The sequence below is a fragment of the Elgaria multicarinata genome, chromosome 3 (assembly GCF_023053635.1).
Source record: "Elgaria multicarinata webbii isolate HBS135686 ecotype San Diego chromosome 3, rElgMul1.1.pri, whole genome shotgun sequence".
In the NCBI taxonomy this organism is placed as follows: domain Eukaryota; kingdom Metazoa; phylum Chordata; class Lepidosauria; order Squamata; family Anguidae; genus Elgaria; species Elgaria multicarinata.
Window position 1 is genome coordinate 64534119 of NC_086173.1, and position 16692 is coordinate 64550810.

Below are 16692 nucleotides of genomic sequence, written 5' to 3' on the forward strand. Positions count from 1 at the left end.
GCATTGTGGGTAAAAACACCTGCCTGTCCTTCTACACTGCAAAATGCGCCCTGCTTCGCAAGCAGTTGGCCAGCAGCCCAAGTCTTCAGTTGAGCATCTAGTTTGGTCTTTACTAAAGTATATTATAATCCCGACTTCACTTGTTTGTTTGTTTTTGACATTTATATTGTTGTGCACCACCTTGATGCCTTTTTTGGTGAAAAACCCATCAAAGTGGTGCACAACAATTTTAAACAAAACATTTAAAAAACAAGAATATTAAAAGGCTCTATTAAAAATACGTGTCTTCACACCACTTCTAAAAGCCAAGAGATTGGGGGTTAAGTGTGGGATTTTTTTGGGGGGGGGGGAGAACATTCTACAGTTTGGGAGCAACACAGGAGAAAACCCTTTTACGTGTGAATGACAAATGGGCCTGTGCAGGCAGTGGTGCCCTCAAGAGTGCCTCCCCCATAGATATCAATAACTGGAGAGGTTCATAATGAGACAAGTGGTGCCTTAGAGAGCCAAGTCCTAAGCCATTGCAACAATGCAGTTTCTTCAAAACGTCCTGATACTGTGCACTTGCTAGCAGCCTGTTGAAGCTTCTGGACACTTCAAGGGTAGCCCCATGTAAAGCACAATGCAATAGTCTAAATGGGATGTAACCAACACATGGATAACTCTTCCCAAGCTTAGGGCCAAGGAGTAACAGACCTGATCCTTCAGTGGGAGCACAACCCCTTGCCAAATAGTTAGAATCCTAATCCCTGAGTGAGTTAGGCTTTCTATTGACCAACAACACTTCTGTCTTTAACCTCAGCTGCTCATCCCCATCCACCCTCTACCAAACTGGGTATGACTAAGCGTGTTGGATAAAGTGTTCCAAAGCAATAGATATCCCACATTAAATAATATTAATGTGTATACTCATAGAGTAAAAGGGTCTAACTTTAATTAAAGTAGGTTCCCCACAGAGTGCCTCTACAATGAGGAGATGCAGGAACATGTATTTCAGTGGATACATAAATGCAGAGAAAATCCTTGGAAGTGTAGGCTGCTATAAATGATTGTATAATGGAACTCACCTGAATTATGAAGAGTGGATAGATCTTAGAATTGTATTTATTTATTTATTACATTTCTATACTACCCAATAGCCGAATAGTGGCATTACACTGGTGAAATGTTTGCTGTATCCAATACTTCCTCAGCCTGGGAGGGGAGGGGGAACACAACGCAAAGAAAATTGCCCAGAAATGCACCAATCTGGGACTGCTCACAAGCACCATTTTGGAGCACAACACACCAAAGGAAGGAAGGAGAGGCCACTGAACACACCATCTGTATACTTTCCTGGCAGGACACCTGCAGAGAGTACACAGAGACCTTCCGGGACAAGGGTTCAAGACCCATCCAGGAAGGGAAAGGCTCTTTTTGCCAAGCAGAAAAGGGAGGGGCCAGGACATGGAAAAAGGCGAGCCACACTGACAGTGGCATCTTCTATCTAGTGACTCACTACATAGAGCATAAGGTTGAGAAGTAGGAGATGGGAGTTTCAGTCCCTCCAGGGGAAAGGGGGAAATTCCCCCTGGCCACTTACCTTTTGCATGCCTGGCCAAAAAACAATCATATCAGAGTCAAAAGAACAGGAGCTCTTGGGATTTGAACCAATATGACACACCACAGAGAAATTCCCTAACCATTCAGCTGCAACAGCAGACAGGAATAAAACACTCTATGTGGCATTTGTGTGTCCCTTTCCCCCACCTCTCAAAATCTAATTATAGACTCTCGGAGCTACAGGAGGAGCCTTGGTCTGGTGGAGCAGCTTGTATTTTACATAAAGGTGATCCCAGGTTCAAATCTAGGGTACAACCTGACATTACAAAAAGTGTAAAGGGCTCGCCTACAGCCAGGCACAGCTGAGCCAATCAGGAGGAGTATAGACAAGGGGTGGCACCCACTGGCCCCTTCAAGGGTGTCCATGTAGCTCTCCACTCCCTGCCCCTTAAAAAAAAAAAAGATCTTAAAATACAATCCTTTGAAAATGTGAGGGCAGTCTTCTTTCTCTCCCGTTCTAGCCTCAATATTCCTATCTCTCCACCTCTTTAGCTCACTGTTTCCCCCCTTAGCCTCTAGCCTTGCTCTTTCTCTACTCTTTTACCTTTCTGTTTGCTCCGTCCTCCCAGCCTCTAGCCTTGCTCTTTCTCTCCCCTCAACCCTTTGCCTTGCTATTTTCCTCCACCTTCCCAGCTTCAAGCCTCACTGTTTCTTCCCCCACCGCACCCCTTTAGCTTACTTTTGACTAGCCAGGCTCCCTCAGCAGCCATTATGTGACTAGCCACATCCTCAGTGGGAGCCTTTTTGTGGCGGCACCCACAGCAGTTTCTCAAATTCCCAAATATGCCCACAGCTCCAGAAAGTCTGGGGACCCCTGGTACTGTTTACTTGAAGCAACCAGTCCATGTGAGCAGTCTTCCCCTTGCAATTTTGACCATTAGGTCAGCTGTGCCTGGTAGATCCCAGAAGGCCTCATTGCCTTCAGAATTGCATTCTGGTCTTTGCTGCTAGTCATGGGGTGGGCCTTTCTCCTCATCTGCATATAACCGATGGCTAGAGGGAATGCAGGAAGGTGCCTTATACAGAGTCAGACCATTGGTCCATTAGCCCAGTATTGTTGATACTGATTGGCAGTGGCTCTCCAGGATTACAGGCAGGAGTTTTTCCTAGGCCTTTCTGGAGAAACTGGGAGTTGAACCTCGGAGCTTCGGCATGCAAGGCAGATACTCTACCATTGAGCTATGCCCCTGCCATGCCTGTGGGAAAGCAGGGGGCACACAGAGTGCAATGGGTAATATTCAGCAACTGGAGCACATATTCCCTCAACCTGGATGTGCAGTCTGTGAGAGAGAAGAGGGAGAGAGCAAGAGGACACCTGTGTGTTCAGCCAGTGCTCATGCCTCAGCCTAAGCTTCCAATAACAACAACTACCCTCCATGTGGGCACAAGGAGACTGCAGTGACTGTGAGTCTATGGCTGAGTTTGGACGACACGCTAATCAACAGTTGTTTCTCATTCTGTATCTGTTACCACCACCACCACCCCAGTTGATTAGCATGTCAACCGAACTCAGCCTATGTGTTTTCCCTCCCCGTCTGGGTTTTCAGTGTGTGTAGTGACGGTTTGTTCTGCTCCATCCGGGCTTTGATCTTGCAGGGCAAAAATGCTCATGAATGTTTGGCCAGCAGTGGCAATGGTTGGAGTGGAGTGACTGGCCTTTGCCACAAGTGCTTACCTGCATGTAGGGGCAAGTGCTTCTGCGTGTGGGTGACAATGCTCCTTGCTGTTGGGGGATAGAGTATTAGAGCAATATAGTTCAGAGCAGGCCCAGTATTCACTTATAGCAAAAGGGCATGGGTGTGTGGGTGGAGGTGGGGGGAACAGTCACAACAGTTCCACTTCGTAGCATGGTTGCTCTCTTCCCTTGCTTAACTATGGCCCCATTCAGAAGACACCTTAAACCACGTCTTTAACCACGGTGACAAAGGCAAAAAGGCTTATTCACCACGGTTAAAACCATGGTTTAAGGTGTCTTCTGAACACAGCCTGACTTGCTGGCTTAACCACTGTGGTTAAAGCCATGGTTTAAGGTGTCTTCTGAATGGGGCCTATGTGAAGTGCTCTGTTCCGCCATCCCAGCCCCTCCGTTGGTGTAGTGGAATGTAAGTTACTGTTGGGTGTGTATGTCTGGAATCCTGAGGTGATGTAAGGGTTCTAGATAGAAAAAAGTTAACATTTTGCTCAAGTTCCTATGCATGTTCTGGAGACATGCATAGTTTTGTTGAAAATGCTCCTTTTGCTTTGTTTTGTTGCAAAGTGCCCTTCCTCTCTTGTTTCCCCCTCTGTCTCCTCACCAGAGTTTCTTTTTGTGATGTCCATCACCTGGGGTCAGGGAGATAAGAGTCCCGTGCTGCACACTCTATCATCTGAGTCATGAGTTTGCCATGGGGTTTATAATACATTCTGGTGGTGGGGTGGGGTGCTGTGATTGGGTGCTGAGTTCTGCCATATCTTATGCTCTGTCGTGGTGACTCTAGAGGGCTGGGTGGTTATGGACACAGAGGTGGCTATTTTCTTCCCCTGCCACCTCCTATTGATTTCAGCGAGAGGAAAATTTCTTGCATCAGGTCTGGGGCTGATGTAAACCCCCGCAATTGACACTCTTGTCGAGTGTGGCTGTGATCTGGAGGAATATAGGGCATGATCTAACTGTGCTCCTTCCCTGTGCCACCTCCATCCTGCCCATGGCTCCACCCCATTTTGGCTCTTCACTGGTGTACCTTTGACAGTAGAGCAGGTGAAACATGCCACCAGCATATAGTTTGTGTTGGCCCATTCTTCTTGTTGTTGTATTTATGATTCTCAGGTTATTGATGGCTTATGGGTTTTCTTATCATTTTAACAGTAAGTTTAACACATTCTCTCTCTGTCTCTGTTTCTCTCTCTCTCCCCGTGTGTGTGTGTGTGTGTGTGTGTGTGTGTGTGTGTGTGTGTGTGTGTGTGTGTAGAGGGCATTTCTGCCAGGCTGAAGAGCCATAGCACACAGGTGGTATTAAAAGCTGAGACTTCCTGTTCAGACATTGTTTTCCAGAGAACCTCTCTTATATACAATAAATCACTGTGTCAATTTACAGACACCAAATATTAGCTATCAAATAATAATTGTAGGCAAACTGCGGGTCTAAAAGCAGGATGCAAGCTGAATGAATGAATTTAAAGTACTGAAATATAAATGCTTGTTAATAGCGATATACATATTATAGAACAGCAAATATCCACATACTGGTAAACATCAAATCAAACCTGGAAATTGAATATCAGAAACGAAATATCAAACATAATCTCTTGTCAAGTATCAAATGTAAACTCTGCAAGGTGTATGCTTTTGTCATGCATAGGTGTTGCCTTCCAGTATTAACAAGGAATGTTCTAAAATTCTCTTGGGACATTCCTGGGGCTTTGCTCTGGTTGAGGTGTAGAGTCACCTGGGACACGATAGATTTTTAAAAAGTATTTGCATGATATTTTCTCCTAAAAAGCTAAAGGACAGGTCTCTCATAATTATAGAGCCAGATGGGTGTTTCCACCATTTGCTAAAGTTCTCCTGGGTATCTTTTTCTTGAGTAGGAGAGTGTTAACATTTCAAATATGGCAGTTTATTGAGACCTGTTATGCTTTTTGGGGATAGCAGAGCTGCCCTGTCCTGCATATTTCCCCTTCCTCCTTTGGAGAATTCAGTGGGGGTGGAGGTGGGTGTTATATTTAGTGCTTCCTAGCCAATGATCCCAAAGGGCTTTCCACAGATGGGGAAGCTGAGGCCACAGTGGGGAAGTGAGTCACTCGGCTTCACATGCTGAATCAGTAACAGGCCCAGGAATAGAACCCAAGAGTCCTGACACCAAGCTCCTTCCAAACCTAGATGTCTTCATACCCTTATTGGAGAACATAACCAGAATTGCTTTCATCCATGTGCATCCCAATCCTATGCATGGGTGGCATTTTTCCTGCAAAAGTAAGTCACAAGTGGGACTTTCTCCTAAGCAAATATGCATGAGATTGCTTAAGTGTGAAATCCTGTGCACAGGTACCTATCAGTGTATCCATTTGAACACAGTGGGACTTACTCATGCATAAACATGCACTGTTAATTTCCTCCGATTTGATAACTATGCCCGCAATTAGAGTTGCCAACTGACCGGGGACAAGTATAGCTTCCAAATCACGTGAGGTACTGGTTCCTCTCTATTCGGCCCTGGTTAGGCCTCATCTAGAGTATTGCGTCCAGTTCTGGGCTCCACAATTCAAGAAGGACGCAGACAACCTGGAGCGTGTTCAGAGGAGGACAACCAGGATGATCGGGTCTGGAAAAAAAGCCCTATGAAGAGAGACTGAAAGAACTGGGCATGTTTAGCCTGGAGAAGAGAAGATTGAGGGGAGACATGATAGCACTCTTCAAATACTTAAAAGGTTGTCACACAGAGGAGGTTGTCACACAGAGGAGGGCCAGGATCTCTTCTCGATCCTCCCAGAGTGCAGGACACGGAATAACAGGCTCAAGTTAAAGGAAGCTAGATTCCAGCTGGACATCAGGAAAAACTTCCTGACTATTAGAGCAGTACGACAATGGAATCAGTTGCCTGGTGAGGTCGTGGGCTCTCCCACACTAGAGGCCTTCAAGAGGCAGCTGGACAACCATCTGTCAGGGATGCTTTAGGGTGGATTCCTGCATTGAGCAGGGGGTTGGACTCGATGGCCTTGTAGGCCCCTTCCAACTCTGCTATTTTATGATTCTATGATTTGGGGTGCAAGTCTTAATTTGTGGACTTGAATGGAGAAGGGGGGTTGTATGGGAGCAAACCCTCCTTGAGTTAACTCAAACCAGACCACTTAGGGCTCTAAAAGTCACAATCATTCTTTTAAATTGTGGCAGGGCATTGGGAATTTACAGTGAGCTAAGTCGCTTGGGGGCAACAACTTCTTAATAAAGACAGAGCTTGAGTTTAATGAATAAATAATAAAAAATAGTAAGCCATCCATGGAGCAGGCTAGAAATGGCAAAATAACCAAATTCTGAAAAGCGATTCACCCAGCAGAATAACTTTTCACCTGGTGAAACAGCTAATCAATCAAAGTATATATAATGCATAATTAGTAAGTTAGGCTGTCATCTTAAGTGCACTGAACAGTAAGTCCTATTGATCGTCATGTCTCGAGGTTTGAAACCCTAATGAAGAGCAATTGAGCAATGTAATTAACATACTGAATGCCAGATCAGCACACAAATGAAACGGAGACTAGTCAACCTGCATTCAGTCACTAATGTTGAAAAAGTTAAAAACAGTGATTTTGTCTTGCACATATTGAATGCCATACAGCTCCATTAAACGCAGGGGGATGTTTTGCCAGCGACTTTTAATAGGAGAGAAATTGTGCCTTCCATTTGGAAAGCTCAGAAAGGAGGAGTGAATTTTTAACTTGGATGCAATGACTGATATTTGATTCAAACGTTCACTGCGATCTTAATAATGGACCAAGAGACATGGAGTGGGGGTGGGGTGATGGAGGAGGGAAATAGGTTGTTTCTGAGAATCACACTATTGAAAACCTGAGAGGAAGCCAGAACATGTTGCCTGGAAAGCTGCCACCAAGCAAACATCCCCAGATCTGCATTGCTTCTCAGCCACCTACAATCCATCATTTCCATAGTGCTCCCTCCTGCCCTTATTGATTGTGCATTCAGACTGACAGTTCTAGCACATTCATATGGCAAATTCAGCTAGATTAGAAAAACTTCTGTTGCAAAATACAAAACATGATTAAATGATGATGCTCCTTCATCCATCCACCCCCTTCCACAAGCATCTCCATGCCAACAACACCAAGAAACCTGTCATCCAGGCTAGACAATCTGCCCTGATTGAGCAGTTGTCCTTTTTGTAGTAAAAGGGGGCTTTAGGGGTTGAGACCGGGATATAGCTTGAAGAGCTATCAAAGACTAGATGCACCCAGAATACAGAAGAAATCTTCAGGCCTAGCTGGGAAGAGGGATTCCAGATGCCACTTCCTTTGATCAGTGGTCAGTAAGAGGCCTCCAAAGTGGACAAACCACGTCTACTATAAAAAGCAGAAGCCGAGTCTTTTCCTCTTCCTGGTCAACAGAGTAGTATTTCCTTGATTCCAGCTTTTTGTGTATGACTTCCAGCTCTTTCTGGAACCTGGATGTTTACCTTCTGCTGTTCCAACCCCTATTCATGTTCTGGTTTCCTTTGCCCGACCTCCTTTGTTCTAGTTCTTCTTCCCAGAACTCTAGACTATATTCCTGGTTATGACCTGTGTTTTGGCCATAAACTCTGCCTCCACTCTGAGCTTCCTGGACTCTTTTCCTCAGCATGATCCTCTGCAATAGCCCTTAGAGCAGTGGTTCCCAAAGTGGGCGGTACTGCCCCCTTGAGGATGGTGGGATTGCATAGTGGGGCATTAAGAGGCAAGGGGGTGGCAGGGGGCACTAAGAGCCAAAGGGGCACTTGAGGTGGTCTTTTCCAAGAAGCGCCTCTCCAGAAGGTCTTAAAACCCAGGGACATTTTTATGGGAGAAGGTAGTTTGGTCCCAAGCCATATAGGGGAAGAATGCACAAATGTATTAATACCGTTTAAGAAGAGTCCTTTTAACGGTGAATTGAAAAGTTTCAAAAGCACCAAAACACTAATGAAGAGACATACCCTGCTTGGTGTGCCCCGCCACGCCAGCTACAAAACAGAGGCATTCACTCTCTTTTCCCTCCCTCTGTCGGCAAGCCTGCGGCGGGTGCTTCGTATTTTGAATAAATATTCAATTAATTGTTACTGTTTTGTATTTTATTGTTATTATCTTCCTTATTGGGTCGTTGAAAACTGCTATTCTGAATAATGCTTTTTATAGTGTAGGGTAGGGGGCACTGGGCATGAATTTGTGGAACCAAGGGAGCAGTTACCTGAAAAAGTTTAGGAACCACTGCCTTAGAGGAAAGGTACCTCTAATCTGGCCATGACAGGTGGGGCTGGAAAACAGTAACATATGAAGTCTGTAGAGTAGGGGTGGGCCACTTGTGGCCCTTCAGATGTTTTGGCTTACAACTTCCATCAGCCATAGCCAGCATAGGCAATGGTGAGTAAGGGATGATGGGAGTTGTGCTCCTTCCAAATGGTTTGGCCTACAGATTGACCACCCCTGTATAGAGGCTGCACATGTGCATCATACAACAGTCCCCCTTTTAGCTTCTGGTTTCTCCCTCTGGTTTCTCCCACCCCCCAACCACAAACACCAGGCACTGTATGATATACTCTAAGCCATCTCTTTTATTTCTTTATTTTTTATCACGCTGAGGATCACTTATCTTTATGACCTGAGCCTTACAAGAAACACTCAAAACTAAACCAAACCCCAAACATGCCATTTTAGTCATATGGAAAATTCATATTCCTGCTTACTTTTTATTTGCACTTCTCAGACTGCATATAGTTTGAAGAAAATGACTGCATTCCCCCCTGTTGGTCTTAAAATAACTGGGTTGTTTGAAGGCTTCACCATTGTATTTTATACAAACGCAGTAGGGGCAAATCATAGTTTTGCATGTGCTGAACAACGGCACTGGGCTGTCTGCTGAAAGGAGCAATAACCGATTAAAAAAAAAGGTGCACAATGAGAAATACAGCAAGGCTAAGCAGGTTGTTTTAGCACCACACTGCAAAGGATAGCAAAGTACCTGCCTGATGCAGCATTAGAGGTCAGATATTCCTGTCCTTTTATTGCCTGGCTGCCCCAGTGGAGAAAAGTGTCTCTGCATGCTGGGCTGCTTGCCTCTTTCTCCCTGCCCCCATTATGCAAGCTCTCAAAGTCTGGGCACCTTTTAGATGCTTGCCATGCAAGGGCGTGTTACCTGCCGCACCCTAACCTTCACCCTCCTGCGTGATGCCTGGGTTAAGCAGGCAAACAAAGGCAGCGATTAAAGGGCAACGCCAGAGGCTGGCACTTCCTGCTGTGGTGCCTGGGAGGAGAGCAAGATCCAGGGTTGAGCCTCGTTCCAGCCTGGTGGCGCCTGTGATATTTGCCCACTGTGGCAGAGAGCCCATCTGGATCTGCTCCTTTCATCACTCGGACTTGCTCCATCACCTGTGGCAATGCAGCTTCCTTTCCTTGGAAGTCCGCTTCCCGCTGCCCCCATCCTGCAATTTCCCATTGATTTAGTTCCATGCTGCTTGGCTTCCATCATTTCCACAGTCTCTGCACATGTGGCAGGGTTTGGATGTACATCAAGGTGACAGAATGTTCAGGGGCTTTGAGGAAAATCAAAGCCCAAGGATATCTAGATAAGGAGTCATAGAACAGCAGAGTTGGAAGGGGCAAGATGCAAACCTTTCCTAGACGAGAGGTGAAGAATCTTTTTTTCTGTCAAAGGCAGCAGGGGTGATGAACCTCTTTCAGACAGAAGGCCAAATTCAATTTCAGAGAAGCTCTTGGTGGCCCCAATGCAGTGGTGGATGGGGCCAAAGGGGGTAGAGGATGAAATAACAAAAATATATAACAAAAATCAATCAAACAAACAAAAAAAATCCACCAGCATATTTTAGCAGAAAGCACTTACTGCCAACAACTAAGCCATAAGAGAGGCTGTTCAATATTTTAATATGGCAAAACATGCACAAAAGACAGGAAACCATAGTGGGTTGGGGGAAAGGCGGTGGAGTCAGGGAAAGGGTGCATGGCCATCTGAGGACCCCTGCAGGGCTGGATTCACACCCGGAGGGCCAGATTTGGCCTACTGGCCTGAGGTTCTCTACCCCTACTTTACAGGTAACCTCTTGAAAGCCACATGCTGGTAGTGGCTTCCAAGAGATTACCTTTCTCTTTCTGCTGGCCCCTTCTGTCTCTGACATCCCATTCCCTCTTCCTCCCTGTCCAATGTGCTGCTGAGGAAGGAACATATTTCTCCTGCCAGAGATCTGAACTCATTGCTTGCAGAGGGCTTTTGAAATTAGGCCTAGGATGGCAGGTTGCCCATACCTGTCCTAGACAATGTTATGTGTATGAACTGAGCCAGGAAGAATTCTGCTAATGCACACTGTAGCGGCAAAGAGTTTGCCCATAAAAGTGCTGTTCATCCAACCCAGGACACTTTCTCCTCAGATAAGGACTCAGTTGGTGTGGAGGACAAAGGCCTTATGGGACAGATAGGGCCACCTGATTCTAGCAATACTCCAGACACTCCGACCATCCAAGAAGAGGCTGCACCAGGCTTGGATGAAGATGGAAAGAACTTGATGCATCTGCGGCAGATGCCTCACCTGGGAAACCAGAGTGGGAGTTCAAATTGGTTCCCAGCCCTCAAGAGCTTCAATGCTAGAAGGTGCATGGGGCCACCAGTGACAAAGCACACAGCACCAGGCTCCACATGAGTAAGGGACTCCTCAGGAGGAGGGAGGCCTTGAAGTTCAGACTAATCAGTTGCACCTAGGCCTGGGCAGGGGCTGAAAGACCAGTCTATATTAGCTCTCAGTAATGGTCTACTGGATGAACACAGGTCTTATTGACCTTGCTTCCCACACTAACCGTTTGTGCTACTGATCCCTGGGACCCTGCTAGACCTTGCTTCTGGAATGACGCCTGCCCTTGGACTGCCCCACTGCGCTTGGCTCCAGCTTCTCTTTGAGATCCTACTTTTCTGGACTGCCCTGGTACCCACTGTTATTCTCCTGACCTTGGGTAGTCCACGATGGGGTGGCACAGACTCGTTTTGGCCTTTGTTCAAAGGCCAAGACAGGGCTCAGCCTAAGCAGGACAGGCAAAGGAAAATTGCTAACATTGTTTGTTTTGTCTATGGTTCCTCTTTGACAATCTTGGCTTGTTTTGAGTCAAGACTCACCAAGGCTTTAGACCCTTTATCCAATACCAAAGGGCAGTCAGCCCTGGGACATGTGAAATCATAAAGTAAGCACATGTAAAGATCATTCCCTTCACCACTGAGTAGTAATTATCAGCTGTTACACATCATGGACAAGGAGGAAGGACTTCCAGGAGAGCTTTAGCAACGTCACCTCTCATTTTAAATATTAGGCACTGCGTAAAGCACGCCACAGTTCACCATGGCCCTTACCCCAGCCTTTTCCTCTGGTGCTGCTTGATCATGAGCCAGGTTTAAGAGTAACATTTTTGTCAGTTTTATCCTAATTACATATGAAGAGGCTCAGAAAAATTTACTCTGTGCTAGAAAATCCCAATCGGACTGTGCGTGTGAATCTCTCGACTAGCAGACTCTCGCTTTTAGAGACAGAAGAGAGGCCTATCGCTTGGGGGAGAGATCTTGTTTATGACAAACAGCTGTTTTTATACCAGACAAACTATTAACCCCCTAATTACATCAGTAGTACTGACTGGGAAAACCTCTGCATGCTTACTTGACTCCATTAAAGGCAGCATATAAGCAACATGCAATGTGTTTAAGAGTGTGGATTGAACCACTCATGTCCAGAAAAAGAAGTGTTCGCTATATTTGCTGTAGAAAAGTGCCATGAACTGATTATTGCTGTGTACATATCTGCATGTTTCCTAGGCCATTTCTACACCTGCCTCCCCCCCCCCCCTTCCGATCATCCCTGTATGTCCAAATGACACACAGGGGATCCCAGGAGCAGGCAGAGACGATCCCTCCATTTTCCTGGGATAATCCTTAGGTGTAGAAAGGGCCAAAGTCACCTTTCTTATCCCTATACAACCATCTAAACCTAATTATGGGAATAGTGTCTTTTGTTTATGTTGTTAAGCCGGCTTCTTAGCTATAAAGTTATGGCTGTTGGGGCAAATCTTAGCTGCAATTAGACAGCTCATCTCCATTTACAATTCAGTCCCTTTGAAAACATGCCTACCAAGTTCACCGAGACTAAAACTAATGAGTGACAATTGAGGTGGCTGGGGGGTAGTTTGCAGGCAGGAGAATGTGGGCGATGGAGGTTCTTCCAAATATCTGTATATCTATATGTTAAAAGCCAAGATAAAGAACTAAATGTAATAGGTATTCCTGTTTGTAGAAAAAGAGAGACCCACCCAAAGTTTGGCCACTGGGCTTGATTATCACTTTGCACCTTGTACTTCTAGCTGTGGGTGTACAGGTAGGGTGAGGGTTGGTATATCTCGTGTGTATTTCAGAGTCTTTAGGTATATGTATTTGTGTGGCCCCTCCTCAAAACTCACCTTTTCCATGAAGTGTTTAGTTTAATCCCTTCATTCTCATGCCTAATTACTGCAACTGTGCTCACATTTATCCTTTGTTACTGCTATCTCTGCTATTCACTCCTTTCTCTTTCGGTTCTTTCGTTCCCACTTTCAAAATTTAGGTTGGAAAATACCTGGGTGCAGAAACCTGTCTTTTGTTGTCCTTGGTGATGATGGTAATGAATGATGACACTCTAAAGTGCCATGTATATATCATATAATAATTTATTGTTACATTAATTATAACAATAAATTAATCATATTGCCACCATTATTTAAATGTTAAAAATTCTGAACTTTAGTGTACATTGTAGCCTTTGGTGTATATGTGTTTGTCTTTTTTAGAACCTGAATGTGGTATGCAGTTCTCTTAAAGGTTGTGTACATCAGTGTTGGTTTTGAACATGGCAGGGTGTAACTTTATGTTTGAGTTATGTCTTAAAGTGGCATTTAAGTGTTTGCGGTTTGTGTATACAACTTTTGCATTTGGTATGTGATTATTCTGGACATATTTCTATATTGTATGTGTATCCCTGCATTAATCCATGTCAGGATGTACATTTAGTTCCTAGTGTGTTGGAGGAGCTGTGTGGGTGCAGTTATATCTTTGTAAATTATGGCCAAGTGTCCTTAAGAGCCCAGCGAAGTTGGGTTTAATTGTATATATGGCCTGTGTCCTGTTAGAGGCTGTACATGTATGTGATTTATCTACTTTAAGAATACAGGTTAGTTCTTACAAAGAAATGCCTTCCCTGGGATTTGGTAAAGTTCGAAGCTCTCTGAACGAAGGATAAATAAGCTGGGGGTGGTGGTTTAGTGCTTGGAGAGCGAAACCAGCCTGCAACTAAACTTTTTAGGGAGACATATTTATCTGGTTCACCTTTCTTCCAATGAGGTCTACTTATCTTATGGGACATTAACCCTGTTAGGGAATGACCTGCCAAAGACCACCCAGCGAGCTTAATCTCCTATTGGTATTTGAACCTGAGTTTCTCTATCCAACCCCACACTGGTTGTCAAGAACCCTAGCGATGATGATGATGATGATGATGATGATGATGATGATGATGATGATAGGAACTCCCCAGGCCGTTTGTAGTGTTTATCCGTAGTGCGTATATCACTTTTCCGGCGGCTAAAAGCGCGATCCTATCCACGTCTACTTAGAAGTAAGTCTTGAGTTCAGTGGGGTTTACTCCCAGGAAAGTGGGTAGAGGGTATCGAAGCCCATGTTAGGCATTCTCCTATTCCGCGTCTCTGCCGTTGTCGAGGGTCTGCCCCTTTCCCCCACTCCCTCGTCCGCCGTGGCGGCTGCCGCTGCGTGCGTGCGTGCGTTTGTTTCTTTGCTCCCAGGCTGCCCCCGCTCTCCCCCGCCCAGTCCCGCTGCTCTGACGCGCATGCCGTACAACTCCCCCTCCCGCGGGCTGTTTACTGGAGCACGAGCTGCCGAGCAATGAGCTCAGTTTCCCCCTTCGCGTGCGCCGCGATGGGCGGAGCAGCCTGCGCTGTCGAGCCAATGGCGGCGCGTTTCCGCCGCCGCCGCGCGGCTGGCCGGAATAAAAGGCCCAGGGAAGCGCACGCTGCAGCTAAGATAACTCGCGATCTGCACCCGTGCGCCGGACGCTTCCCCCCCCCTTGGCCGGTACGGTACTTTTTGCTTCTCGGGGAGGGCTCGAAGCCGGCACGCTCGTCCACCGGGCCCGCCTTCTGTGGGGGACAAACGTGAATCATCCGAGCTTAGTCAGGGCGGGTGGTTGGAAAAGCCGCCGGAAAGACGAGCCTTTTCTTCTTCGTGTCTCTCGCTCTGAAATCTGGAAGTGAAGCTTGGGGAGGGAGGCGGAAGCGCGCACTCCTCGCTTTGGGAGAAGACTCGACCCACGCCCCAGGCAGGCAGATAGGGAGAAGGCCCTTTCTGTGCGCTCCGGACCGTCCTAGCCCGGGTTTCCACCCCCTCCCAGCGCGCGGCTGATGTGCACGAAGATGGAGCAGCCTTTCTACCCTGACTCCTTTTTCTCCGGCTACAGTCAGGACTACAAGACGCTGAAGTCGGGCATGGCCCTGAACCTGTCGGCCGAGCCGTTCCGCGCGCTGAAGTCCCAGCTCCCCCATCACCTCCGCGGCCAAGACGACGGCCCGGTGGGTTACTTCCCCGGCTCGCTCCAACAGCCCTCGGCCGAGACCGGCAACTCCTCTCTCAAGCTGGCTGCTCCGGAGCTGGAGCGCCTCATCGTCCAGAACAGCAACGGCGTGATCACTACCACTCCCACGCCGCCGGGCCAGTACTATTACCCGCGGGGAGCCACCGAGGAGCAGGAGGGCTTCGCCGACGGCTTCGTCAAGGCGCTGGACGACCTGCACAAGATGAACCACATGCCGCCCCCCAATGTCTCGATCGGGGTGGTGGCGGCGGCGGCAGCGGCGGCCGCCGCCTCATCGGCCAACAGCGGCTACGGAGCCTCCTTGCCCCAGGAACCGCCTCCCGTCTACACCAACTTGACCAGCTACAACCCCACCGGTTCCCTGAGCAGCTCCTCCAGCTTCCCCAGCGCTAATCTCAGCTACATGCCGCAGCCGCACAGCTTGGCCTTGGCCCACCCTGCGCGGGGCTTCAAAGAAGAGCCCCAGACGGTGCCGGATGTGCAAAGCCCGCCCGTGTCTCCCATTAACATGGAAGATCAGGAGCGCATCAAGGTGGAGAGGAAGCGGCTGCGCAACCGCCTGGCCGCCACCAAGTGCCGGAAGAGGAAGCTGGAGCGCATCGCTCGGCTGGAGGATAAGGTGAAGACCTTGAAGACCGAGAACGCGGGACTGTCCAACACGGCCAGCTCGCTGCGGGACCAGGTAGCGCAGCTGAAGCAGAAAGTCATGAACCACGTGAACAACGGCTGCCAGCTCCTCTTGACGACCAAGATGCAACAGACCTTCTGATGAGGGGTGGGGACTGAGCCGATCTTTGCCGCCTCAAAAGACCTTTTTTGGGGTGGGGTGGGGAAGAAGAGAAGCGGACTTGTAACGCAAAAGTTTACACGGAACCGGACTGATGCCCCGAGTTCCCCAACTCTTCTGAAGTCCTGTTTTCCAAGTTGTTATGTCTGTGACTCTCAATCTGGTGGATCCAGAACTCCGATCTGTGCTGAGTGTGTACGAGTTTTTTTTATATCTGTATGTGTGAGTGATTTTTTGTGTGTGTGTATTTAAAAACAAAAGCCTTTTCTCTCTGCTGCATCGCTGGATGGTGCAGTAGAACCGGAGGTACTCTGGACAGAGCCAAAAACTGGCCTTCTGCTCTCTTCCTTGTGCCAGTAGAAAAGGAACCGATCTTTTAATTTATAATTGAAACAAAAGGGACCAGAAAACAGGTTGACAGGGAAGTGATGGAATCTCAGCACCTCTTTTCCTCAGAAGGCCACTACATGGACAGAGGGGTCACTGTGGAGGGAGAAGGGGATTGTTTACTACTTGCGCTCTTATTGCTTTTGAGTCCTCAAATTCATTTCCCCCCTCAAAAGATTGTATTTGTGTTTTTGACTTTTTATTGAAACTATTTAAGTAAACATGTTCTAACTACTTTATCTGTGTGCCTCTTTTAATATGCCACAAACGCTCTCCCATCAATTACCTTGATTCTTTTGCTTTCATATTGAAAAATGGGGACTTTCATTTTGTCAAGTCCCAGACTTTTGTCAGTTTTTTTAAGGAGCAGTTTTAACTCCCCTGGTCTTTAGTGTCTATCAAACTTAGAGGGATTGGAGGGGGGGTGGGGTAGTTTTTGTTACACTTTGGCAACAACTTAATAGCCCTGATTCCTGCCATTGCCTGGTCATCTCCCTTCCTGTGTGGCTATGTTTGCTCTTTGTCATGGGCTTATTCAATGTAAACCTAGGATAATTGGGGCACATCATCATC

General features: G+C 47.0%; 1 protein-coding gene across 1 annotated transcript; it reads left to right on the top strand.

Annotated features, from left to right (window-relative positions):
- Positions 1 to 14357: 14357 nt before the first annotated feature.
- JUNB (JunB proto-oncogene, AP-1 transcription factor subunit) lies at positions 14358 to 16353 on the top strand. Its single transcript, XM_063120526.1, has one exon. It carries the CDS (start codon positions 14755 to 14757, stop codon positions 15712 to 15714), a length of 960 nt encoding a protein of 319 aa, XP_062976596.1. The 5' UTR covers positions 14358 to 14754; the 3' UTR covers positions 15715 to 16353.
- The last annotated feature ends 339 nt before the right edge of the window (positions 16354 to 16692 follow it).

What these genes read in the sequence shown, in the direction of transcription:
- JUNB (XM_063120526.1), top strand. Translation starts at nt 14,755, where the DNA reads ATGTGCACGAAGATGGAGCAGCCTTTCTACCCTGACTCCTTTTTCTCC.